Source organism: Bufo bufo, chromosome 2 (assembly GCF_905171765.1).
Source record: "Bufo bufo chromosome 2, aBufBuf1.1, whole genome shotgun sequence".
NCBI lineage: Eukaryota > Metazoa > Chordata > Amphibia > Anura > Bufonidae > Bufo > Bufo bufo.
In genome coordinates, this window is record NC_053390.1 from 151,374,780 (window position 1) to 151,401,168 (window position 26,389).

The following is a 26,389-nucleotide window of genomic DNA, read 5'->3' on the forward strand; positions in this document are numbered from 1 at the left end:
GTGTCCAGAATAAATTTTGCCTCCTGATCGGAAAGAAAGCCAGCTCCTACCCCCCTTCCACAATAATCTTTGAGAATATTATAGTATTCCTGTGTTGGGTCTCCTTTTAATCTTTGGTAGGTATTCTCTGATCTTAGCTGTCTGTAACATTCTTCTGTGTAATCTCTAGTGTTGAGTATCACGACAGCTCCACCCTTATCGGCTGGCCTAATTGTGATATTGTTGGCCTCTTGTAGGGATTTTATGGCCTTAATTTCTTCTCTGTTCAGATTCGCATTGATCCTGCGACTTTTTATCCTCCTCAAATCTCGTTCCACATTATTTTTAAAAGTGGCCATTTCACTACTGATCTCCTGCCTAGGATATTTCTTTGATCTCACCTTCAGATCTGTATGTAAATATTTACTTGTGTTACCTCCTATATCCATCTCCCTATTAATGGGATTTTTGAGAAAGTATTTTTTAAGACATAGGCGTCTAATGAACTTCTCCACTCCTATGTATGTTGCAAATTTGTCCATAGAGTTCGTCGGAGCAAACTTTAAACCTTTATTAAGAAGCTGCACCTGGATGTCAGTCAGTACAGCCTCACTGATGTTGATTACATTGGTGGTTGGTGCTATTAATTTTTGTGCTTTCTTCTTATGTGCATGTCGTCCTCTCCGAATTGTTCGTTGTGGTTGTGCCTTTGTGACCTGTTCATTGTTGGTGTGTAATGGTGTGTTGTGTCCTGATAGTGTCTGTGTTCCTGTCTGTGTGTCTGGTAATTCCCTCTGTTCTGTGTGTGCTCCCTCGGACGCTCCCTCAAATTGTATTCGTGGACATAACCCTGTGTTTTGTGATTGTGTTTCTTTGACTCTTGTCGTGGTGGGGTGGGAGTGCGTGTGTTCCTTATTCGTGCTTTGTGGTGTGGTGGTGTGAAGTCTAAAAAATGTGGTGTTGACAATGTTTCAAACCTATTTGAGATTGGTACATTCTCAAATTGGCTTAGTGTATCAATGTGTGCAACCTCCCTCTGTTTATAAACCTCAGTGGCTTCTTTTCTTTCCATATGGTATAATTTCCTGGATTTTTTCCCTATTATTTCCCTTTCTAATGCATCTAAATTTTTGCAAATTCTTTCATGCCACTTGTGAACTGCATCAGTATCTGGGAATGTTTCCATTTCTCTTTTGAGAATATCTATTTGCCCTGTCATTTCTTCTGTCATTTGTATCCTTCTTTTGATGATCATTTGGACAAGGGCTCCCGACTGTGCTTTCAGGAAATCATCCCATTCTTTTTTGAATCTGTCACTCACCAGATCAGATGCAGGTGTCTTGGCGAGTGACAAACCCCTAGGGATGAAGCCCCTGTCCAGATATTGCGTAAGGGATCTAATCTCCCACTTGTTACGCAGTTGACGTTGCAGAGTCCTCTCCAGAACTTTAAAAACATCATCCATTGATCTTGTTGTTTCTATTGATGCCTCCCCTTCTATATTGAAGGTGAAAGCCTCAATTTTCTTGTATTTATTATCTAGGTGTTCCCAGATGTCCATATCAAAGAGAGGGGGAGCTCAACTGTTGAGGGTAATGCAATAAACCAAAAGAAGAAAATCCAGCGGCTCACCCCTGTCTCGTATGGGTAGGTGCTCACCCTCTAGTCCTACCCTCAGGACTGGAAAGAAGTGATAAAGTATGCAGAAATGAGGGGGCACACTCAAGAGAGAACCACTAGATGGATGATGACATAATATTTTATTACTCTAAAAACAGACCCCTAAAAATATATAAAAAACAATCATAAAATAGCATATATTAATGCAGCAATCCTATAGTGCATGACAAGCGGTGCTACACATATATGACAAATACCATATGATATATAACATGCAGCAATATAACAATGCGTGACACGCTAGTGGTATGAAACCATATGTGATAGTCCTGTAGCCGTCCTATTAATAATAGGTAGAATGTCAGCACTTTCATGCATAAATGTCCCACTGAGACTTGATGGTGATGGTACTATGACCAAATGTCCCAAAAGATGATGCCACTACAATTAGGGCAGTGTAGCTAAATCCAATAGGACAGTTGAATACCAGTGTCCGGTATTGTGGATGTACAAAATACGTACATATATTAGATACTGGAGCTACTTACTATATCACGCCGCCTGTAGTGTCCCGGTCTCACCCCACCTTCTTGCTGCTTGACCGCAGCGTTGATTCCCCAGGTGGCCGAACGCGGCCGAACGTGGCGTCCCACGTGACCTGGTTGCTTAGGGTTCCGGGTTGGCGCTTCCCTGACGTCACTAATGTGCGACTGTGACTCTGGCTGTAGCTCCGTACCGGAGATGTAATGGAAATATATCTCTTATACTTGGAACTTCTGGCTTTTTGTTCTTTAATCTTCTTATTGAATCCACGCTCACTCCGTGCTACCAGACGCGTTTCAGGGTCTACACCCCTTCCTCAGTGGCCACCGAGTGAGTGGATTCTCACTCTTTTAAAGGTGTTGTCCCACCCACAATTGTGTTCTTTTGTGCTTGACTCAATATGTGGGGTGGATTTTGATTGCTGATAAATCATGTTAAAACATATATAAATGACTTAAAATAATAAATATAACATCCCCACATGTAATGCTGTGTAAAAACACTTAAAAAACAGCTCTGGATGAAGACTGCAAGGTCAGATTATCATTTTGGGAAAAAACGCATCAAAACCGCATCAGTGTGAACTGCGTTTTGCATGCGTTTTTTATGTAATTATCAATTATAGGGTCTAACAGTATTTCTAAACGGATAACACCAAAAATAACATCATTATATAATGTGTTCTCCGTGTAATTTCATATTTGGTGATCCTAAATATATATATTCCCAGATTGGGTAGTATGTCGTGTAGGGGAGGAGCCATCCCCTACACAACACATACAACTACAGCAGTAATTAACAACACATACAACTACACATACAACTACATCAGTAATTAACAACACATATAACTACAGCAACCAATCGTTCACGCCCCCAGAGGACCAGAATGAAGACTGGGACATAGGACAACATATCACCACAATGCATCATGGTCTCCTCCCCTCTGTCTGGAGACAACCTGAGGAGCAATCCAATTATCTCTCAGAACAAAGGGAGATCGCCAATACACATGTAGATACAACAGGACAGACATCACCATTTAAACACACAATGGGACAATGGCACAATAGAAACACACCCAGCATTTTCCTCCCAAGCTGACAAGTTACAATTATTATAGATTGTTACAACTTTGTGAGTTTACATTGGCCATACATATAACTTACATTAATTCAAACAGTATAACGTGGGGACAAACCTATCCAAAATTCACTTGAATCGGTTCAGGGGTTTAAAAGTTAGTATATGGCCCATAATCCTGGGGCAAGAGGCCAGCAGCCAGTCCTCTCCAAAACCCAGTGGCGAGGTCGGTTTCGCCACATTGCTTAATCAATATTCTGCGGTATATCCAGTTGGTACAAGTGCAGGGGTGGATTACCGCGGTTAGTCTTTCCCTGGGAGGGGAGATTTCTATTTCCATTACTTACTGATTGGGTGATCAGTCAAGACTAGATCACCTATTCCACTCTGAGAAGGTGGTGAGCTATCCACGTTAATCACATTTAATCCATGCTTTAATTTATACACTGAGCAGATGGCAGATCTCTCTTCCCTGCTGTGCGCTGCTTCAACTCTGCATTCTCCAGCTCTGCTGAGTGAGGGAGTGTCTGCCAAGCGCAGGGACAGGGAGAAGTGCACACAGCCCAGGCACTGTTATCAGCTGCTGGGGAGGACCTGGCTTTAATAATTTACTTACAGTCCCTGGCTGTCAGTAATGTGACCTTGCACGCTGCGTGCTCCATCTGGACTATGCCTAGCAACCCTATTTTAAGCACAGGTAAAAGTAGGCAGTACATGGAAGAAAAATGTGGAATTAAGGGGTGTAACGGATCTCCTAGCACCCCGACCGGGTACCTCCGTTGATAGTTGCTCCTAGTGCTTCCTGAGGTCCCCAAGCACTCCACTTGACACCGTAAGCGCTGCAGACCCCACGAACCGCCGAAGCTTACCCACCCTGGACCTACGACAAGGGACAAGGCTCCAGTGGGGGAACCTCTCCCAAATCCCGAGAGCAGGAACAGCTCTTGCAAGAGCTCGTAGTTATAGCCAGGGGAGTATAGCAAATCTTCAGCTTATAGCAATCCCCCAGTGTCGATCAGTTACCCAAACACCAGCCTCAACATGATGAAGGGTAAAACAGGAACCCTTTATTTGAACACACAAGCATTGATTTATACACATTTTCCAACAAGGTTACCACCCACAGGGTTTTGTAAAAACAGCCAATAACCACGTACAATACACTCGGACACTCCCACACAAAATCCTCCCCTCTGCCCGTGATCCAATTACCTCACTCTGGGTTGATGCAATCATCACAGGCAGGAGAATACACAATGTCTTCTGCCCTGGAGACAACAGGGGACGTAATTCAATTATCTCTCAGGACAAAGGACATCGCCAATACACACAGAGAGACAATGGAACAGACCTCACTACTCAGCGTATACAATGTCCCACCCGTTTCAATACACATAGTCATTTAACATCCCAAAATGGCACGAATTAGACCAGGGGTTCAAGTTAGTACAAGTCCTTTGTGAACAAAGGAAGCCTGGCTGATGAGAGGGCCCATAATCCTGGGGCAAGAGGCTGGTAGCCAGGCCCCTCCAAAACCCAGTGGCGAGGTTGGTTTCGCCACAAGGGCAAATTGAATACACAGTGAAAAGTTGAAATAGGGCCACCAAGGTGATATTAATCACCACAATCCAAACTCCAAAAAAATATATATATATACAACAGTTATCCTTTAATTTATGAGCGTATGTAATAATACCTGTTAGGCCAGGTTCACATCTGCAGCTGAGGTTCTGGCAAAAAAAAAAGGGGGTGACAAAATACACCTGCTTGCAGAATACCGGTATCCATGACAGAGAACCAATGGACCCTATTATAGTCAATGATCGCCAGCGATGCCTGGCATATCCCAAATCCAGCTACTTCAGTTTTCTGTTCCTGTTCAGGGATACAAATTTAAAATTTTACCGCAGACGTGAACCTATCCTAAAACCTATTCAGATTAAGTGTCCATTCACACCTCCGCATTTTCATTACGCATTTTGAGGAACAGAATTGCGGACCCATTCATTTCTATGGGGCGGCACGATGTGCGGCCCAGCTCCGGAAATGCGGACCCGCACTTCCGGTTCCGCATTTCCGTTCCCGAAAAAAAAATAGAACATGTCCTATTCTTGTCCGCAATTACGGACAAGAATAGGCACATTCTATTAGTGCCGGCGATATGCGGTCCGCAAAATGCGGAACGCACATTGCTGGTGTCCGTGTTTTGCGGATCCAGTGCCCCTGGCAGTCTCTGTTGCTGCCCTGCAGTGATGACATTGCGACTACCCACATGTCACTGTTGCAGCCAATCACTGTCTGCTAATTGCAGTGTCATGACTGCAAGACAGCAACAGAGATCGGTGGGAGCACCAGTGTGGCGGCAGGTTTTCCAGTTGAGTAATATCTTTTCTGTTATATTAGCGCATCCCTTGCTGTCCTAGACAAATCTGTACCCTTAGGCACCTACACACGGGTAGGGATGAACGCACATAAGATCTGCATGAATTTCAGTTTGGATTTCTGTGCGTTTCTGCAGCATATCCACTCCCAAATCCGCAATATCTAATTGCGGTTTTTGGTGCAGATTTTATGTGGTTTTGCCGCAGATCTCACCCTTGCATTGAAAAGGGTGAAATCCGCAGCTGAAACCGCAAACATGTTATTTAATTTGAAATCCATGTGGCAAGTCAGTTTCCGCACAGAAAAAAATCTGCAAAGTGTACATGAGATTTGTGTAATCTCATACACTTTGCTTGTACTGTAATACGCTATGGTTTTTCTGTATATTCATATTCATATTCCGCCAAGTGTGCAGGTGGCCTTAAAGGGGTTTTCCGAGATTTTCATACTGATGGGCTGAACGCGATACCAAGGACAGCTGCTATACAATCTACGGCGCTGTTCATGGTAAGTTGCTAAAAGGCCGTGGAGCTCACAGGAGCGCTGCTGCCTTCTTAAACAGCTGATCAATGGCGGGTCCTAGGTGTCCGTCCCCCAACGATCATATACTTTTGACCTGTCACGGTCCCTCAGGTGACTGATGTCAGGAAATGAAGGAGATTGACTGAGCGTGGAGGAATCTAACAGCCTCCTTGATTTCTCTTGATTCAGTGTTGATGGGGTTAATGACCACTTCCCTTTTCTCAGCTGTTGCGTATGTGGTAGATAGCTTAATTTGGGTTTGGCTGAGCTGGTGTAAGATCCTCTTTTGGTGGTCCTGTTCTTCCATCTACAGAAGTTAAGTGTCACGTTTGTTTGTATTTGCTATATTCCCTGTTATATCTGGGCCTGAGACAGAGACTTCCATTCGTCCATCTGGGGAGGAATGGGTTGTCTTTGGTCCTATACTTATTCCAGGGCCTTATAGGGAAATCAGGGCCTAGGTATCCTGCTTATGAATATTCCTACCTTCAAGGTCTATTCATATTGATAGGTAGTCAGGGCCCGGATTAAGGTTGTCTAGAAGGTGACCTGTTTCTTCCCTAGTTTCCAGGCCCAGTTACTGTTCCCCTTCCCTACTGTGTTCAGTGTGGAGTTTCCCCCCCACACTGATCGTGACATGACCTATCCAGAGGATAGGTCATCAGTTAAAAAATCCTGGAAACCATTTTCATGTTCATGGCTTGAGTCCTCAGGGCTTGAGGACTGTGGCATCAGTTTTGGAAATGTAAAAGCTATGAGTTGACTGTACAAGAATAGCCAAATCGAAGAGCAGTTGCAGGCAAGTCATAGACAAAGCGATTTGCATTGCATTCTGTGATGGCAGTCGGGGCTATTTTTTTTCCGACTGTCAGTTTGTGGTTGCGTTAGGTCAGGGGTTGTTTTGTGACGCCCATTGACCATCCTTGGATGCGTTGTCGCATTGCGGCATTGGGTTATTTATGTTGCCATGTAGTCCTAGCCTTAATGAGGTATACAAGAGTTGTGGTGGTTGCGAAAAAGAAAAAAGGTAAATTTTTCTGGTGTTCTGATGGGTATTGTTGTAAATAACTGAGCATTTGTCTACTGTGAACTTTTCTATATATTTTTTTATATCTGTACAACATGGGCAATGGTCTATACTAAGTAGTTTTAAGGTGATGGACTGTTTTGTGGTGTGTATTATTGTAGACTGACGAGCACTTAGCCTAGTGATACTGTACATTTATAATAGCAGCAACAGGAAGGCTTTTTCCTAGGCCATTTGTGGATAATACAAATCCCCATCTTTGGTAAAATGATTCCATTTTATATAGTTATTACCTCAAAACCCGATACCGTTATCTGTAATCATCATGGTAAAGCCTTATTAAGATCAGACATGATGATAAATGGTGAAAGAATGCCGTAATGTTATAGACAGACAAAACTAGGATGTTTCTGTCGACAAAATATAATAACTGAAAAAGATGCAATGATTTTCAATGTAATATTTCTCTAAGGGCTCTTTCACACTTGCGTTCTTTTCTTCCGGCATAGAGTTCCATCGTCGGGGCTCTATGCCGGAAGAATCCTGATCAGTTTTATCCTAATGCATTCTGAATGGAGAGAAATCCGTTCAGGATGCATCAGGATGTCTTCAGTTCCGGACCGGAACTTTTTTGGCCGGAGAAAATACCGCAGCATGCTGCGCTTTTTGCTCCGGCCAAAAATCCTGAACACTTGGCGTAAGGCCGGATCCGGAATTAATGCCCATTGAAAGGCATTAATCCGTATCCGGCCTTAAGCTAAACGTCGTTTCGGCACATTGCCGGATCCGACGTTTAGCTTTTTCTGAATGGTTACCATGGCAACCAGGACTTCAGTGTCCCGGCAGCCATGGTAAAGTGTAGTGGGGAGCGGGGGAGCAGTATACTTACCGTCCGTGCGGCTCCCGGGGCGCTCCAGAGTGACGTCAGGGCTCCCCACGTGCATGGGTGACGTGATCACATGGATCACGTCATCCATGCGCATGGGGCGCTCTGACGTCATTCTGGAGTGCCCCGGGAGCCGCATGGACTGTAAGTATACTGCTCCCCCGCTCCCCACTACTACTATGGCAGCCAGGACTTGAATAGCGTCCTGGCTGCCATAGTAACACAGAGCGCATTTTGAAGACTGATCTGTCTTCAAATGCTTTCAGTTCACTTGCGGTGTTACTGATCCGGCGGGCACCTCCGGCAAATGGAGTACACGACGGATCCGGACAACGCAAGTGTGAAAGGGCCCTAAGCCAGTGAATGGCATCATTTGACCTCTGCTGTGTGATGACTATACGTTTAGTAGGTTAGCGAGAAGTAGGAGACAGCTGAAAAGATGTGTGACTACAAGGTCAGACTACGCAGGGTATGTTTGTAGTCTGTAACCATGGAGACACCTGCTTCTGCATAGAAGCTGTAGAACCAAAGCAATAGGGGATTTTCATTCATTGAAGTTGGTTTTAAATGTATAACCATAACTTAGGATGATGAGCATGGACAAATGACCCAACTGAGGTCATTATAGATGGTTTTATTACTTGACACAAGTAAAAAATGTCAAAGATTCTCCATTTCTGTAAAGGTGGTGATCAATTTTTTAACAGCATTGAGTACCCATGTTTTTTGCTTTTCCCCTTTACATTGCCTTGTTTTTCTGGAGAGACACAATTTTTGTGGTGTGTGTATTGCCGGGATGATGTCTGTTCTGTCACTTCCCCCTTTTTAATGGTATATTTTGTTATATATCATGACTTAATAAAATACAATGTTTTATATGGGTACTACGTGAGCTCCATTTTTTGTTTTAGTTGTCTTGTATACTTGTTAGCTTGTGCTGGGTTATTTGATTAGTTGGACCCTTTTATTAGCCACAATATGTATTGATACACTAAGTTTTGGCAATAGGGACATCTATGGTCGTTTTCTCGTATAGAGAGAATATACTGCAGAAATTCCAGATGAACCATAATGACGTCCTAATTTGTCAAGCAGCAGAAGAGACGGGAGTTTTTCACATCACTGTACTGGCAGTTTATTTAGGTTGCAGAAAATATTAATGGCTATTGGGTGTCTTAGAGACACTTGGAAGGATTGAGCCTGACATCTGGCTACTCAGCCAAGAAATGTAGCTATCATCTTCATCCATAGCTTTCACTCACATGACTGGCCAGTAAACAAATGTCTGCTGTTCTCCATAGTGACTGATTGAATCTGCAGCTTGTCACAATTTAATGCAAGCCGCAGAGAGGGCGATGGAATCGATGGCAGTGATATAGTTTTACAGCATCACTTTATTATATCATCTGCTGCTGTTTAGCGAGCATTTACGGTTCCTGTTTTGTGTAAACTATCATTAGTTTTATTGAAATGTATACATTTGAAAAATGTGTTTTGACCATTCTGGGGATTCACATCATTGCTGCCCGGATTTCTTTTAAATGCTTGCGTGATGTGATGAATGTTTGGTCGTCTGACATTGAACGTATAAAATTACATGAAGGATTACAACCTGAATGACTTGGTTTATTGAAATATTAGAGGGGTTATGTGAGATTAGAAATACACTGACGAGCAAAAGGGTAACAATGTTTTGAACTTTTGACTTTTAGGCTCCGTATCTCACCATCCACTACAGCATCGAACATGAGACTACCATCATTTTATAGACCATCATCTCCTACATAAATTGGACTTGCAACTATTTATCATATGATTAGTTTTGCAGATTTTTGTCATGTAACTGCATTGTTACTGTTTTGCTCCTAAAATTCGAAATTCAAATTTTTATTATTTTGTAAATCCACCTTTGGCTTTCAACACTGCCTGAATCCTTCTGGGCATGTTCTCAATCAGATTCAAGCATGTCTCAACTGAAATCTGTTCCCAGGTCTCTTCTACACGTTCCCAATGTTGGTGCATACTGGTCGACTCACTTGGGTACGAATACAGCTTTTTCTTCAACTCTACCCTCAATTGTTCGACTGGATATAGATCTAAGTACTGTGGACACCAATCCAGCACCTCTACTTCATTGTCCTTGAGCCATTTCTTCGCCAATCTCGACGTATGCTTCTGGTCATTGTCCTGCTGCAACTCTGTCATCCTTTTCATACTCCTAGTACATGAGTGTACGAAGTAACCTGTCTTGTAGGATACTCACATATAGCTCAGCATTGAGACCACCATCGATCCTGGTAAAATATCCAATGCCTTTGACTGTGAAACAACGCCATATCATCAGGCTTCCTCCACCAAACTTGACTATTCCTTCAATTTCTCCATCCATTATTCCCTTTTCCCTTGTTTCTTCCAGATCCATTTGCACCCATCAGAGCCCAGTCTATTGACTTCCGTCTCCTTGCTCCAAATCGCCCGTTTCCAATCTTCTACTGTCCACTGTTCTTACTCGAACCAATGCATCTTATGACAATATTGAAGTCGAGGCTTCTTCACATTTTTTCAGGCCACCATTCTAGACTTGTGTAATGCGCTTTGCACAGTGCCTGCATGGACGTCTGTGATCTCACTATTACAAAGCATACCAGCCGCCTACACTGCCATGTTTGTCGCGCCAGAATTGATAGACCTGGTTTACGAGCCGACTTGCAGTTTGGCAATTTTCTTGGCTGAGATACCGCTATCGAGCAATAAGCTGGATGATGCTCCTTCTGTTTTCTTGGGAAATCTTCTACATGGCTGCTCCTGGATTTGAACCGGTGACCTTTCGCTTGGGAATCACCCTAATAACACACTGAGCTATAAGGGAATGTGAGGACATGTTGTAATTTGTAGTATACAAGAAGAAAAAGATTGATCCACCACCAGGAGCAAAACAGTAACAATGCAGTTACATGACAAGAATCTGTATAACTAAATATACTATATAGTTACAAGTCCAATTTATGTATGAGATTGCCTATATGATGATTGTCTATAGAATGATGGTAGTCTCACGTTCAAAGCTGCAGTGGAAGTCAAAACCCTTTTGCAACCACCATTTTGTCTGGCCAAATTGTGCTACTAATGCCGGAAACAGACTAGGTCCCTGCCGGGTCCTGTTATAGTCAATGGGGCCTGGCGGTGCGCTGGCACTTTTCGGCTGTGGCAGATATGACGTACTCTGACTGTTCTGTCAGAACAACCTGCCGGAAGATTTTAATGCTAGTTTGAGTGTGAGAGGCCTCTAAAGTGAACAACCATGGTAGACATGTCTTACGGTATCTTATGTATGAAACTTTTTATACAGTACGTTATGGTATATCCATGCATAATTTCTTAAAAGTTGGCAAGTCTGAAAAGAAAACTCAATAGAAAAGATGCTTTTCCATTTTATTGGGTGTCTGCATTTCCTAGCGGTCAGCTGTGACCGGATTCTCCATTGAATACTTGTCAGATGGAGCAGCAGTGTTTTGATTCCTCCTCTTCACATTTCGTGTGTACTTTCATTACTTCTTTTTTCCTGCCAAGTCTATAATCTTGGCAGACTTACCCAATAGCAGGCTGAAATGTGCTTCCTTCATCAAAATAATACAAATTTAGAAGCAAATAAAAACCACGAAGAGCCAGAAGTCCAGGAATACCTACAATTGCGCGCCTTCAGTGGCATTTCCTCTGATCGGAACATGCTCTCGGTGCACTTTTTAGTGCAAAAAGGGTAACCATGTTTTGAAGTTTTGACTTTTAGGCTCCGTATCTCACCATCCACTACAGCATCGAACATGAGACTACCATCATTTTATAGACCATCATCTCCTACATAAATTGGACTTGCAACTATTTATCATATGATTTAGTTTTGCAGATTTTTGTCATGTAACTGCATTGATACTGTTTTGCTCCTAAAATTCGAAATTCAAATTTTTATTATTTTGTAAATCCACCTTTGGCTTTCAACACTGCCTGAATCCTTCTGGGCATGTTGTCAATCAGATTCAAGCATGTCTCAACTGAAATCTGTTCCCAGGTCTCTTCTACACGTTCCCAATGTTGGTGCATACTGGTCGACTCACTTGGGTACGAATACAGCTTTTTCTTCAACTTTACCCTCAATTGTTCGACTGGATATAGATCTAAGTACTGTGGACACCAATCCAGCACCTCTACTTCATTGTCCTTGAGCCATTTCTTCGCCAATCTCGACGTATGCTTCTGGTCATTGTCCTGCTGCAACTCTGTCATCCTTTTCATACTCCTAGTACATGAGTACGTGCACTTTTTAGTGCACCAAGTACAGGTTTTCTGATGCAGTTTTTGAAGTCGGAACTATATGTGGATCATAAAAGGAGAAGAAGTGTATAAAAGACAGATACTAGCTCAACGGTTTTTGTTTAATCCACTTCTAGTTTTGGCCCTAAAACCTGAAAGTAGAAACTCAGCCTCTTCTTAGGCTGTGACATCACTGTACATCGGTCACATGGCCTACTTGCAGCTCAGCCCCATTCAAGTCAATGGTTCTGAGCTGCAATACCAAGCACAGCCACTATACAATGTACGGCGCTGTCCTTGGAAAGCTGCCGGGAGCCTGCATCTCTCATCTTCACAGCGGCTCCCTGAAACAGCTGATTGGCAGGGATGCCAGGACTTGGAACCGCGCCGATGTGATCCTGAGGATAAGTCATCATTATCTTTTCCAGGATAACCCCTTCAAGTTTAGCTATGACCTCTCTGAAGAGGTAGGATATAACTTGCACCAGGTGAACAGTGGGTTTTGGGAGTTGATGTGATGTAAGCAGGAAAAATGGGCGAGCCGAAGCATTTGAGTGATGGACAGGGACCAAATTGTAATTGTAACCTACAAAATGGCAAACACTGTGGGGTATTTCTGGTATAAAGTAGTTAGTACCAACGAAAAAGTGAACTGGGGACAGGGTCATGGTTTCCCAAGGCTTAATGCATGTTCAGAGCAAAGGTCAAACTATCTTGTTCGATTCACAGAAGTAAACTGATTAGGCTACTTCCACACTAGCATTTTCCCTTTCCGCTATTGAGATCCGTCATAGGATCTCAATAACGGGGGAAAAACGCTTCCGTTTTGTATCCATTCATTGTCAATGGGGACAAAACTGAACGAAACGGAAGGCACCAAAATGCATTCTGTTCCGTTTGGTTGCGCTCCCATCGCGGAAAGTATAACGCTGCAAGCAGCTTTTTTCTGTCCGCGATGTGGTATGGAGCAAGACGGATCCGCCCTGACACACAATGTAAGTTAATGGGGACACAATAGAAAACTGATCTGTCCCCCACATTGATTTTCAATGGTGTTCATGACAGGTGCATGCGGTTGTATTATTGTAACAGGAGCGTTTTTGCAGATCCATGACGGATCCGCAAAAAATGCTAGTGTGAAAGTAGCCTTATGCTCCACCACCTCGTCTCTGTTGGATGTCCTAATAACAGATGCTAGGATCAGGTGTATGCACAATGAACAAAGTCAAAATAATAAATCTCCAGCACTACTTAATACCAAAAATCTTAAAAAAAACATCTTGTAGAATGATTAAAAAACAGACCTACGCGTTTCGGACAAAGTAGGACTTGTCCTTAATTACGGTCTACCATGACCATGAGTGGCAGAGATTTTTCGTTTTGAGTTTGTCTTGTTTGATACCACAGAAGTGCTACTGGAGCACAAATTGCCCGAAAGTTGTTGATGGCTATGATAGAAAGGTATCAGAACACACAGTGCATTAGATCTTGCTGCATATAGGACCCTGTATCCAAAGAGCGGTCAGTTTGGCCACACTGAGCACAGTCTACTGCAAAAAGTGCTGGCAGTGGGCACATTGAGAGCTGGACCAGAGAGCAATAGAAGAAGGGGAGCTGGTCCTTTTTCTTTTACATAATCTTGGATGCCTGTGTGATGGTACAATATTGTAATTCCAAGTGGTCACAGCACTCAACGGTAGCCTGGCTTATTTAAGGGTGCACGTCAGGGTTGTGTTCCTTGCTCCATCTCAGGAACCACACTTGTAGTATTTATGCCAATTGACAGCACTTCAATTGGTTGATGTGATGATTTTGTGAATTTTATTCAGCTGGACATAATAATGAACAATGTACAATTATGGCAACGTTTAGGGCTGAATGGTAGCCCTTCATCAGGCCAGGATCTGAACACACACAAGGAGCAGCGGCCTGATGAAGGGCTACCATTCAGCCCGAAACGTTGCCATAATTGTACATTGTGCATTATTATGTCCAGCTGAATAAAATTCACTAAATAATCACATCAACCAATTGGAGTGCTGTCTATTGGCATAAATACGTACTTAAGAAGAGATGGCCCCAGGATGTACTGTGGGAAGAAAGCCAGCCGAGGAGGCGGTGGTGGGATGCCCTGGGCATCGTCCTTTGTTTGGCGGATTGTTGGCTATGCTGGAAGGGCAAATTGATGTGACGTTACAAAAACGGATATATTCCATTTATTCTACTGTGAGAAAAAAAATGATAACAGAGGAGGGAAAGTCGTCCCTTGTATGTGCACGGCGTGTGTTTTACTTCTTTATGGCGCAGTGAACCATATTTAGGTTTCCTATCTTGTGTTACTAGAGGCAGCTGTTTCCTGCAAGCATTGTTCCTGCCCGCAGGCCGCTGTCTGTGTATGCTATCAGTCATTCTGTATGTTGAGCATTGCTTTTGTGTACATAGAGATGAGGTTTCGCATAGATTTCTTGGTGATGACAATTACACTGCGTAATCGCCAGTGACCATCTGTAGCGTTTCTGTTTTCAGTTTTGGAAAATGTTGGAAAATATTGAATGCGATTTATCTAGCTTTCCAGGTCGAGTATTATGACCCTATATGTGGATATATTTTTAGTATGGATAAAATCACATAAAGGTTTGCAATGAAAACCTTGAGAAAACAATGTCATTTTTCCTCCTCTGTTGAAAAGCTCGGGCAAGGAACCATTCACACCGTTTTTAGGTGCCGGTTTTGTAGCATTTTTTGCATCTAATCAGTTCCACAATCCCTTCCTTCATTTCAGTGGGAAGCAGCACTTGGTTATATTTTGCAGGCCGGATTAAAACGAAACAAGGAAAGAAGAAATGCATGCCCTATTCTGGCGCTGAATCTCCCACTTAAATGAATGGGAAGCAGCGTATTTACAGAGCAGATCTGCACCAAAAATTGCGAGCTGTAAATGCAATTTTGCATTAAACTGTACACCCCAAAAAACATGCAGCAAAGGCATGCAAAAAAAAAAGTGTCCTAAAGGGCTTGTCTCTAATTAGCAAATGGCATTTATCACGTACATAAAGTTAATACAAGGCACTTACTAATGTATTGTTATTACCCATATTGCCTCCTTTGCTGGCTGGATTCATTTTTCCATCACGTTATACACTGCTCGTTTCCAGGGATTAACGTCACTGCTGCAGCACAGATACGAGGTGGCAGGGACATGGTGGCATGCTGCCCATGCGTGCCTATGTGCGCTCTCACAATCCCAGCCACCAGAGAGACAATATGGACAATATGATTGGACCCACTACACATCGTGTCAGTAGGCCCCTTCCAGTATAACGGGCCCCTGTTAGCCTGGATCATGTTTGCATGTCAGTGAAATCTGATGGTTATTAATTTGCTATGCTGTGTTCTTTTTCTCCTAGTTGACTTCAGGCCTCATGCCAATATGGATACCACACATCACATGCTCCTGTTTGGATGCAGCTCCCCCTCGTCCACTGAAGATTACTGGTATGTGCATCTCTATAATCCTCTGGGACAATGCAAATGACATATCCTCTGTTCCTTCATCTATTGTTCTGTAAATTGAATACAGCTATTCTCTTTCATCGTCCTGGTTACAATTAAAGCACAGCTCCATCCTAAATAGTGAAAATTGACACCAAATAATATTAATGCCAGTCTGACATGACTCTGAACACATGCTGGTAAATAAGTCCTATATTTCCATTCTGGTGATCATCAGACAGGATCAAGATGATTTTCGCTGCATCTGTAATCTGCTACTGCTGTCTTGGGCCTAGGTGGCTTAAAGGGAATCTGTCACCTAGTTTGGCACTGTTTAACCCTTGGCAGTGCTATGTAGTGCTGCTTAACATAATCAAACACCTATTTTGTTCGAATTATCCTTAGTTTAGAACTCCAGAAATCACAGTTTGATTGGTAAGCTAATGAGGCCTCAAAGTGCCCATCAGGGGATGAATAATGGTTCCAGGAGCCCAAGACCGCCTCCAACAAGACCCCAAACCTGCCTCTTCACTCGATCACAGTACCTCCCCTTGCGCCATCCAGTCTGCCCCTCCTCTGCAACGTCACAATCAACATAGAACCCTACCCACCTGGTCATCGACCTCACAGGGTTCGGTGCATGCGTGGTAAGTATAGTGAGGCCGATGCCCTGTTTCCTGTTCTGTGAGCCAGACTTCGTCAAGGGAAATGATGACCAGACGGGAGAAGGTCTATGCTGATCTTGACGTTGCAGAGGAGGGGGTGAACTGGAAGTACTGACAATCACATATTGTGAATGGTGGATCCTGTCTTATCTATACACTGAGGTGATATCATTACAGGCAGGATTAGAATAATGTATGACTGCAGTAAAGTTCTGTACAAACCAAGAAGTGGCACCAATTATTAGACATAGTGGCCAGTGCGAAAATTGCAGGATTTTATCTTTTTTTGTTTAAATATATGGAATATGTGGAAAATGAAAAACAACATCAAAAATTCTTAAAAAATATGTTAACCATAAAAAAGTGATTTAAACAGCATTTCCTCTAACCACCTCCCGTCCGCCCATAGACTATAAACGTCCGGGAGGTGGTTCTCTATTTCTGAATGGACGTTCCAGAACGTCCGTTCAGAAACTGCAGCTGCACGCTAATCGTGCAGCTGCTGATCGGGTCAGTGACAGCAGGGCAACCCAGAGAGAAGGCAGGGACAGTGCCCAGGTGTCCCTGCCTTCTGGATCGCTGCATACACAGCGCAGGAAGCACTATGCGCTTCCTGTTCCGGCCCGGCGGTCATGTGATCGCCGGGACCGGAGAGTGCAGGAGCTGTGTGAGGTCTTTCAGAGACCTCGATCAGCCCTGCACTGAGGCTGTAGAGCGCTGTATCGCGCTGTACAGCCTCTCTGGGGGGTGCATTTCTTCTGTAACTGGGGCTTCTATGTCAGCCCCAGTTACAGGAGAAATCAACAGTGAAAAAAAAAAAAAAGAAAAAGTGAAGTAAATGTCCCCCAGAGGTCTTGTATGACCTTATGGGGGACGCAAAGTGTAAAATAAAAAAAATAAAAAAATAAAGTGTTGAAAAAATAAAATAAAAAAGGTCTCACGTAAAAAAAAAAAAATTCCCCAAGTAAGGAATAAAAATGTTAAAAATAGAAAAAATTTAAAAAAATAGACATATTTGGTATTGCCGCGTCCGTGACGGTCGGCTCTATAAATATATCACATAATCGACCCAGTCCAATAAACACCTTAAAAAATAAAAATAAATAACTGTCAAAAAAAGCAATTTTTACATCACAAAAAGTGCAACACCAAGTGATCAAAAAGGCGTATGTCCCACAAAATGGTACGAATAAAACCGTCACCTCATCCCGCATAAAATGAGCCCCAACATAAGAAAATCTCTCAAAAACTAAAAAAAACTATAGCTCTTAGAACATGGAGACACTAAAACATCATTTTTTTTTTGTTTCAAAAATGCTATTATTGTGTTAAAGTGAAATAAAAAAAAAAAAGTATACATATTAGGTATTGCCGCATCCGTAAAAACTAGCTCTATAAAAATATCACATGAGCTAACCCCTCGGGTGAACACCGTAAAAAAATAAATAAATAAAAAACTGTCAAAACAAGCAATTTTTGTCACCTTACATCACAAAAAGTGCAACACCAAGTGATCAAAAAGGCATATGTCCCACAAAATGGTACCAATAAAACCGTCACATCATCCCGCAAAAAATGAGCCCCTACATAAGAAAATCTCTCAAAAAATAAAAAAAAACTATAGCTCTCAGAACATGGACACATTAAAACATAATTTTTTTGTTTCAAAAATGCTATTATTGTGTAAAACTTTAATAAATAAGAAAAAGTATACTGTATTCTTTGCCCTATAAGACGCATCGGCCCATAAGACGCACCTAGGTTTTTGGGGAGGAAAATAAGAAAAAAAATATTTTTAACCAAAAGGTGTGCTTTTGGTGGGTTTGGAACTAATGGTGGTCTGTGGATGGCACTATTACTGGGGATCTGTGGGTGACGGACACTGTTATGGGGGGATCTGTGGATGACGGACACTTATGGGGGGATCTGTGGATGACTGACACTGTTATGGGGGGATCTGTGGATGACTGACACTGTTATGGGGGGATCTGTGGATGACGGACACTGTTATGGGGGGGATCTGTGGATGACGGACACTGTTATGGGGGGGATCTGTGGATGACGGACACTGTTATGGGGGGGATCTGTGGATGACGGACACTGTTATGGGGGGGATCTGTGGATGACGGACACTGTTATGGGGGGGATCTGTGGATGACAGACACTGTTATGGGGGGGATCTGTGGATGATGGACACTGTTATGGGGGGGGATCTGTGGATGACGGACACTGTTATGGGGGGATCTGTGGATGACGGACACTGTTATGGGGGGGATCTGTGACGGACACTGTTATGGGGGGGGGGGGGGGGGGGATCTGTGGCTTGCACTGTTATATATGTGCCATCCACAGACCCCCCAGCCCATAACAGTGCCATCCACAGACCCCCCCCCCCCCCCCAGCCCATAACAGTGCCATCCACAGACCCCCCCCCAGCCCATAACTGTGCCATCCACAGATGTCCCCCATAAAAATGTCATCCACAGATCCCCCCGCCGCTCCAGTATACTAATATAAAATGTCTTATTCAATTAATAGTTATTAAACATGCCTCCTCACTCCTAATAGTACCAGTGGATGTAAATGCATGCATCTGTTCGGGCTGTACTCATTGCATCGGGTGGACACAAATGAGCTCCTTACTTGGTGCAGGTGATGAATGTGTCGTTGTGTCTGCACTTAGTAAATTACCTTCTTCGGCTTCGCTATGGTCTCTGTTTATATCCTTGAGTGATGTCTGCTGTCGTGTTCCTTCCTATTCATTGTGCAGACGGATATAACCATGATATGCATTATTTAATGACATTTAGAATGACTATTTTAATATGTATGACCCGTATGCAAATGAATAGTGTTTACACAAGCAAAATTGAACCCACTAAAAGGTTAATACTTCAGTGATCCTTTCATTCTGGCATCATCCCAGCTCTTAATTGGGTTATGCCTATACGGCTTTATTAACGGTGTGTGGAAACCAGTGACGTGTTCTGGCGCACAATATGCAGCTGACGGGAGGGTTGGTGCATCCTAATGCTAACTAGCTTACCCCGGAGAATAGTTCTCTTTAACCTTTTCTGTTCAGATTGCAATGCTTTTTCTGAGTGCAGCACCCCCCTAATTTACGCCTTTGGCACGCTGATTGAAATGTGATGCTTGAAAGACAAAATGTCCCGAACTTCTAGTTGAAAAACAAACAATCGGCATGTCTGCCGGGAGAAGAGTGATTATTACACTTCCTGCATGCAAGGAACGTTGTAAAAAAATAAATAAGAAAGGGATTATATAGTCTCTACGTGAAAGGGCAATCTAAAATATTTAGAAGGGCAATATTATGAATAACTATTATACTAGTAATGGAGGGTCTAATGCCACATACTACATGTCTTTGATGCTACTTTTTGGAAATGACCTAGGGCACTGCTTAAAGGGCATCTGTCAGATTTGTACCCATGAAACTGGCTGACCTGTTGTATGTGAAGGCATCTGTGTTGGTCCCATGTTCATACGTGCCAGCATTGCTGAGAGAGATGAGCCTCTAGGTGCAACAGGGGCGTTGACGTTACACCAAGAGGCTCTGCTCTTTCTGCTACTGCCGCGCCCTCTGCACTTTGATTGTCGGTGCCAGGCAGTGATGACTTTACTGCCTGGCCTTGTCAATCAAAGTGCAGAGGGACCAACACAGATGTCTTCAGCTGCCAAGCGCACATGCAACGGGTCAGCCAGTTTCATAGGCACAAATTTGCTGACAGATGCCTTCTAAAGGGATTTTCTAGGAGTACAGTATTGATGACCTATCCTTAGGAACAGCTGATTGAAGAGGCCGGTGAGCATACCAAGCACAGCACCGTATAGTGGCTAATTTTGGTATTGCAGCTCAGGCACATTCACTTGAATACTGTACCCCTGGAAAGCCCCTCTAAATAACAATGTTCCATATAATGTTATAGGAATCTCTTTCATTAGTAAAGAACTGAAATCTACTACTGGGCAACTGGGAACAATTGTATTCCCGTGGTTACGATGCCTATCCATTAAAAGTCCAAAACCTATATACTATCCTTTTTCAAATTAATTGGGTCAGAATTTCTGTGCCTAAGTTCATGATAGATCTCCAAGCCATATTTTTCTCTTTCAGTGCACCTAATCTCTTGGTTCCCTTCACATAGTCATAGAGTTAGATGCTAAAATTCTGGATGCCTGCAGCCACCACTAGGTGGAGCTTAGAAGCTTGCTGAAGACAGATTTATTATTGGATTCAGTACACAAATGAAGACCCTTATGAAATTTGTGTGCAGAGTTCATTTTCAACTACGATTTGGTTGGGATCCTACCCTTGCACCTACATTTAAATCAGTATTCAGTAAGATAGCCCTAGTCTCAGATGTATCACATTTTACAGGAGCCTATGAAAGCAGATTCTAGCCTCCGCTGGAAGCTCAGTGCTTATTTACCGGTCTGTATAGATGGTCTCGTAAATTGATTTGAGTGCTACATATATATAAAATTCAAAACAAAAATAAGGATTTTATAACGTTGAATTACTAGTGCAGAAATGCTTTACTTTTTCAACTAGATAAACATAATTATATGGTATTTTGAATGAAATCTCAGGTCTCACATTTCCAGTTAGGATTCCTCTATTATCTAGACAGTTTTCCCCATCTCTAGATTGTGTAGAAGTTAGCTCTCTTCCTCTTATACAGGGTGGCACACGAAAAAGTGAGCAAGGGGTTATGGCCGTCACGTTCCCCAGACTTGTCCACATGCGATTTTTATCTGTGGGGACATGTAAACCAGAAAATGTCCGCTGACAATCCACATCCCCTGGATGAACTCAAGGGAAACATTACAAACCCGATCCACAGCATCACAAGCCGTATCAGCCAACATAATCCGACCTGCCCAAAGATGCAGAGACCTGAACGGGGACCGCTTTCAGCATCTTTTATGACTTGTGGGTAACAAAAAAAACAAAAATCCACTTGCTTGTTCATCTGGTCATATACACTACCTTTATTAGCCAAGAGAAGATTGCAGGTCCTATGAGGTAAAAAGACAGGATCCTGAACGGATTCCATCATAGTCGGCAGAGTCTGTTCAGCTTCTACCCTGTGGGGTGACAGGAGGAGTGGGGAGCAGGGTCACTAGTGGGGTGACAGAAGGAGTGGGGAGCAGGGTCACTAGTGGGGTGACAGGAGGAGTGGGGAGCAGGGTCACTAGTGGGGTGACAGGAGGATGGGGGTCACTAGTGGGGTGACAGAAGGAGTGGGGAGCAGGGTCACTAGTGGGGTGACAGAAGGAGTGGGGAGCAGGGTCACTAGTGGGGTGACAGAAGGAGGGGGGAGCAGGGTCTCTAGTGAGGTGACAGGAGGAGTGGGGAGCAGGGTCACTAGTGGGGTGACAGAAGGAGTGGGGAGCAGGGTCACTAGTGGGGTGACAGGAGGAGTGGGGAGCAGGGTCACTAGTGGGGTGACAGAAGGAGTGGGGAGCAGGGTCACTAGTGGGGTGACAGGAGGAGGGGGAGCAGGGTCACTAGTGGGGTGACAGGAGGAGGGGGAAGCAGGGTAACTAGTGGGGTGACAGGAGGATGGTGGTCACTAGTGGGGGGACAGGAGTGGGGAGCAGGGTCACTAGTGGAGTGACAGGAGGATGGGGGTCACTAGTGGTGTGACAGGAGGGGGGAGCAGGGTAACTAGTGGAGTGACAGGAGGATGGGGGTCACTAGTGGGGTGACAGGAGGAGGGGGAGCAGGGTCACTAGTGGGGTGACAGGAGTGGGGAGCAGGGTCACTAGTGGGGTGACAGGAGGAGGGGGGAGCAGGGTAACTAGTGGAGTGACAGGAGGATGGGGGTCACTAGTGGGGTGACAGGAGGAGGGGGAGCAGGGTCACTAGTGGGGTGACAGGAGTGGGGAGCAGGGTCACTAGTGGGGTGACAGGAGGATGGGGGTCACTAGTGGGGTGACAGGAGTGGGGAGCAGGGTCACTAGTGGGGTGACAGAAGGAGTGGGGAGCAGGGTCACTAGTGGGGTGACAGGAGGAGGAATGGGAGCAGGGTCACTAGTGGGGTGACAGGAGGAGGGGGGAGCAGGGTAACTAGTGGAGTGACAGGAGGATGAGGGTCACTAGTGGGGTGACAGGAGGAGGGGGAGCAGGGTCACTAGTGGGGTGACAGGAGAAGGGGGGAGCAGAGAACTGGGAGACTGGACGGAACCATGAATGGGGGAGGGGGGAATTATTTACTTGAAGACTGACAGGCCGAGCTTTTCACTGCCTCAACATGGCCAACATGTGTGGCGCAACAATTTTTATAATAGTCTATGGTGTTGCACTGCGACTTGCAACATGCTGCAACTCTATAAAAATTGTTGAGACAAAATATCGCGCGACACATGTCGTCGTGTAGCCCTAGCATTAAAGTGGCAGGGCACTGTGGAGGTCACTGTAAAGGGGGCAGGGGCCACTATTAAAGGGGCAACTGCTGTGGAGGTCACTGTTAAGGCAGCAGGGTACTGTGAGGTCACTGTTAAGGGGGGCAGGGAACAGTGGAGGTTACAGATAAGGAGACAGTCCCCTATGGAGGTCAATGTTAAAGGGTGGGGTGCTGTAGAGGTCACTGTTAATGGGGTGGGCCCCTGAGGAGGTAACTGTCAAGGGAGTGGGGTGCTGGGAAACTCACTGTTAAAGGGGCGGGCTGCTGTTAAGGTCAAAGTTAAGGGGATGGGCTGCTCTGGAGGTCCCATTTTAAGGTGGGGCATTGTGGGGGGGGGGGGTCTGTGTTAAGGGGTGGGGACTGTGGAGTTCAACTGTTAAGGGGGCGGGGTGCTGTAGAGGTCACTATTATGGGGGATACTGTTGATATCTTTTAACGACACACAAAAACATTAAATGAAATATACCCGTGTGAACAGTTTTTTTTCCCAGACTACTTCAGGTCAAGCATCTCAGACTCCTGCAGGCTCATATCCATCACTCCCTCATGTTTTCCGCCTGTGTGACCCCCAGAAGGCTTTCCGGCACCTTTGCCCTCTCCATTGAGCTCCATAAGTTTACCCAGCTTAAATTTTGTTTTTATTTTCAGCATCTTGACTTTGTGAATGTAGACATCATTTTGAGAGGACTTTTCAGTTTATTATTTGCTTGCTTCAAGTCATTGGTCTGCACTTCACTGGTCATGATTTCCATCATCCTCTTACAAACTTGACGCACTTGTTGATGCTGGGCATAAGAAGTCTTTCTGATCTGATTGCTGCACTTCTGAATTGTATTCTTTATATGTCCATGTTCTCCAAACATGGTCTGCCATTTCTTTACCATTGAGCATGTTTTTTCATGGGTCAGATCAATGCCATGGACGTTGGTGAGACGGTTCTTGCCCTGTACATCTTCTGTAATCAGCTTGAATTTACAGAAGGCCACTTTATCGAGCTGCGGTTCAGCCAAGCTCATCTCAAACACGCAGCCCTTCAGTCCATCAGATGCAAATTTGGTTTGGTTCATTGTTACCAGCATCTTCCCAAGATGGTCAGATATTGATCATTGTCGATGCCTTGATATCATCCTTCTTGGAGAAAAGGCCCGCAATCATCTTCTTGGCACTGGTTTTGTTGCTTTAGGTCAGCATCTTGTCGAGCTGGGAGAGAAAGAGCAATTTTTTTTTTTTTTTTAAATTGACCAGCGCAAGGAATATTAAGAGTGCAAAGAAATATTAAGGAATTCTAATATTAAGTTTTTATATCTCATGTAACCTGGCCAAAAAAAGCTAATTCCTGACAACCACCTTAAAGGGGTTCTACAGAAATTAAGAAAATGAAAATACTTAAATATTATTTTATAATATATTCACAAATACCTTTCATTAGTTTTAATGGCTCGTTTTGTCTAGGGAGCATTAATCAGGGGAAACAAAATGGCCGCCGTCCTATTAGTTCACACAAAACCTGTCCTAATCATACAGGAGGACAAGTTACTTCACAACACTGAGGTAAAGAGCTGCCTCATCTTCCTCTCTGCTCTGCTTGTCAGGAATTATGGTCCTAAATACAGGTGAATCTCTGTGGGAATGGAGATGATGAGGAGACATGAGAGGAGGGTGAAGTGTGGCTAATGAGCAGCAGAACTTGTATGCAGTTTCCATTACCACAGCCCCACATTACCACAGTCTGTCCTGTCCGTCCTCTCTGTACTTCATGTCTCTTCATGAACTCCATTCCTACAGAGCTGTATTCAGGATCATAATCACTGATAGGTAGAGTAGAGAGGAGGATGAGGCAGCTCTACCTCAGTGTTGTGAAGTAACTTGTCCTGTGTGATTAGGACAGGTTTTGTGTGAACTAATGGGACGGCGGCCATTTTGTTTCCCTGGTGATTGCTCCCCAGACAAACCGAGCAATTATAAATAATGAAAGGTATTTGAGAATATATTTATTATAAAGTAATATTTAAGTATTTTTATTTTCTTAATTCCTGGAGAACCCCTTTAAATCATTTCCAGTTGTCTGAAGAAAAGTGACTTCCAGCCTTAAAAATGTGATTGCTAAGGATGGGTTTTTATTCATATGAAGGGGTTTTTCTAGATCTTCGATTTTGATGACCTGAGCTGCCGGTGCTGGAAACCATACAGTGGAAGGATGAAGCTTTTGATTTTAAAACCAATGTGCATATAGAAAAAAAAAGTTCAAAGACAAGCCAGATCCATGCTTCAGACTTATTCCGTCAGGGTAATCTTCAGATAAAGGAGGATTAAGCTAGATCAGTTCAGCATTAATGCCTGGATTGTTGATGTACTTCCCACAGTTTCCATATTCTTTAGAAGTGAATGAAGTGCAGCAGCAATATTGATGACCTTGGCACAGAAGACTTGTTTTATGTAAAAAATAGGCTTGGCTTTTTATAGCTAAAGGATGACATTCTGTGCACAGGTCTGCTCTGGATGGATTTATGAGCCTTCCCTTGTAATGCCAGCTCACAATTCTGTAAGACAGATCAAAACCTTCTACTGTATCGCTTGTAAAGGATTATAATCCATAAGATTTTTTGATTTCTCAGAATGCTGGCATCCATTGTGACAGGTTATCCATCTGCCAATTGAAATTAAGATTGGGACCTGTTAGGGTGCCCTCAGACGTGGCGTAATTTTCCACCAGAAAATCCGCAGGTGTAGATTTCTACAAAGTTGCAGATTTCTTTGGTCTGGAATTTTTTGCATATTTTTTAGCAGCGTTTTCCACTGCAGAAATAAATATGCAGGAGCCATCCCACTGAGGTGAATGAGAAAGCGAAGTTGAAATTTCTCCTGCTGCAGTGTTGACGGCGAGCAGGTGAACAGTAAAGAGAAGGCAGTGCTCGTAAAAAAGGCGAACGACCTCTTTAACCACCTAACCATTTTGCCCGGGCAGAAGGAGGGTCTGCTTTAGGTGCTCATAAAAAATAGAAGAAGAAAAAAAAAAGTTATGGAAAGGGGGGAAATGTTACTAGTCCTTAGGCTCCTTTCACACGGGCGAGTATTCCGCGCGGATGCAATGCGGGAGTTGAACGCATTGCACCCGCACTGAATCCTGACCCATTCATTTCTATGGGGCTGTTCACATGAGCGGTGATTTTCATGCATCACTTATGCGTTGCATGCTCTATATTCAGCGTTTTTCACGCAACGGTTATAGAAGTGAATGTGCGGATGCGGTGCGATTTTCACGCACGGTTGCTAGGAGACGATCGGGATGGAGACCCGATCATTATTATTTCCCCTTTATAACATGGTTATAAGGGAAAATAATAGCATTCTGAATACAGAATGCATAGTACAATAGCGCTGGAGGGGTTAAAAAAATAAATAAAATTAAAATTAACTCACCTTAATCCACTTGATCGCGCAGCCCGGCATC

At 43.7% G+C, this 26,389-nt stretch overlaps 1 protein-coding gene and 1 pseudogene across 4 annotated transcripts in view; one reads left to right on the forward strand and one right to left on the reverse strand.

The window, feature by feature from the left end:
- PAM (peptidylglycine alpha-amidating monooxygenase) overlaps window positions 1–26,389 on the forward strand; it is a 190,600-nt gene that overhangs the window by 54,756 nt on the left and 109,455 nt on the right. For all 4 annotated transcript variants that reach the window (XM_040421586.1, XM_040421587.1, XM_040421588.1 and 1 more), the window contains exon 5: window positions 15,758–15,845. In XM_040421586.1, the coding sequence (XP_040277520.1) occupies window positions 15,758–15,845 (88 nt within the window). The remainder of the gene's footprint in view (window positions 1–15,757; window positions 15,846–26,389) is intronic.
- Window positions 23,431–24,093, reverse strand: LOC120991904 (annotated as a pseudogene).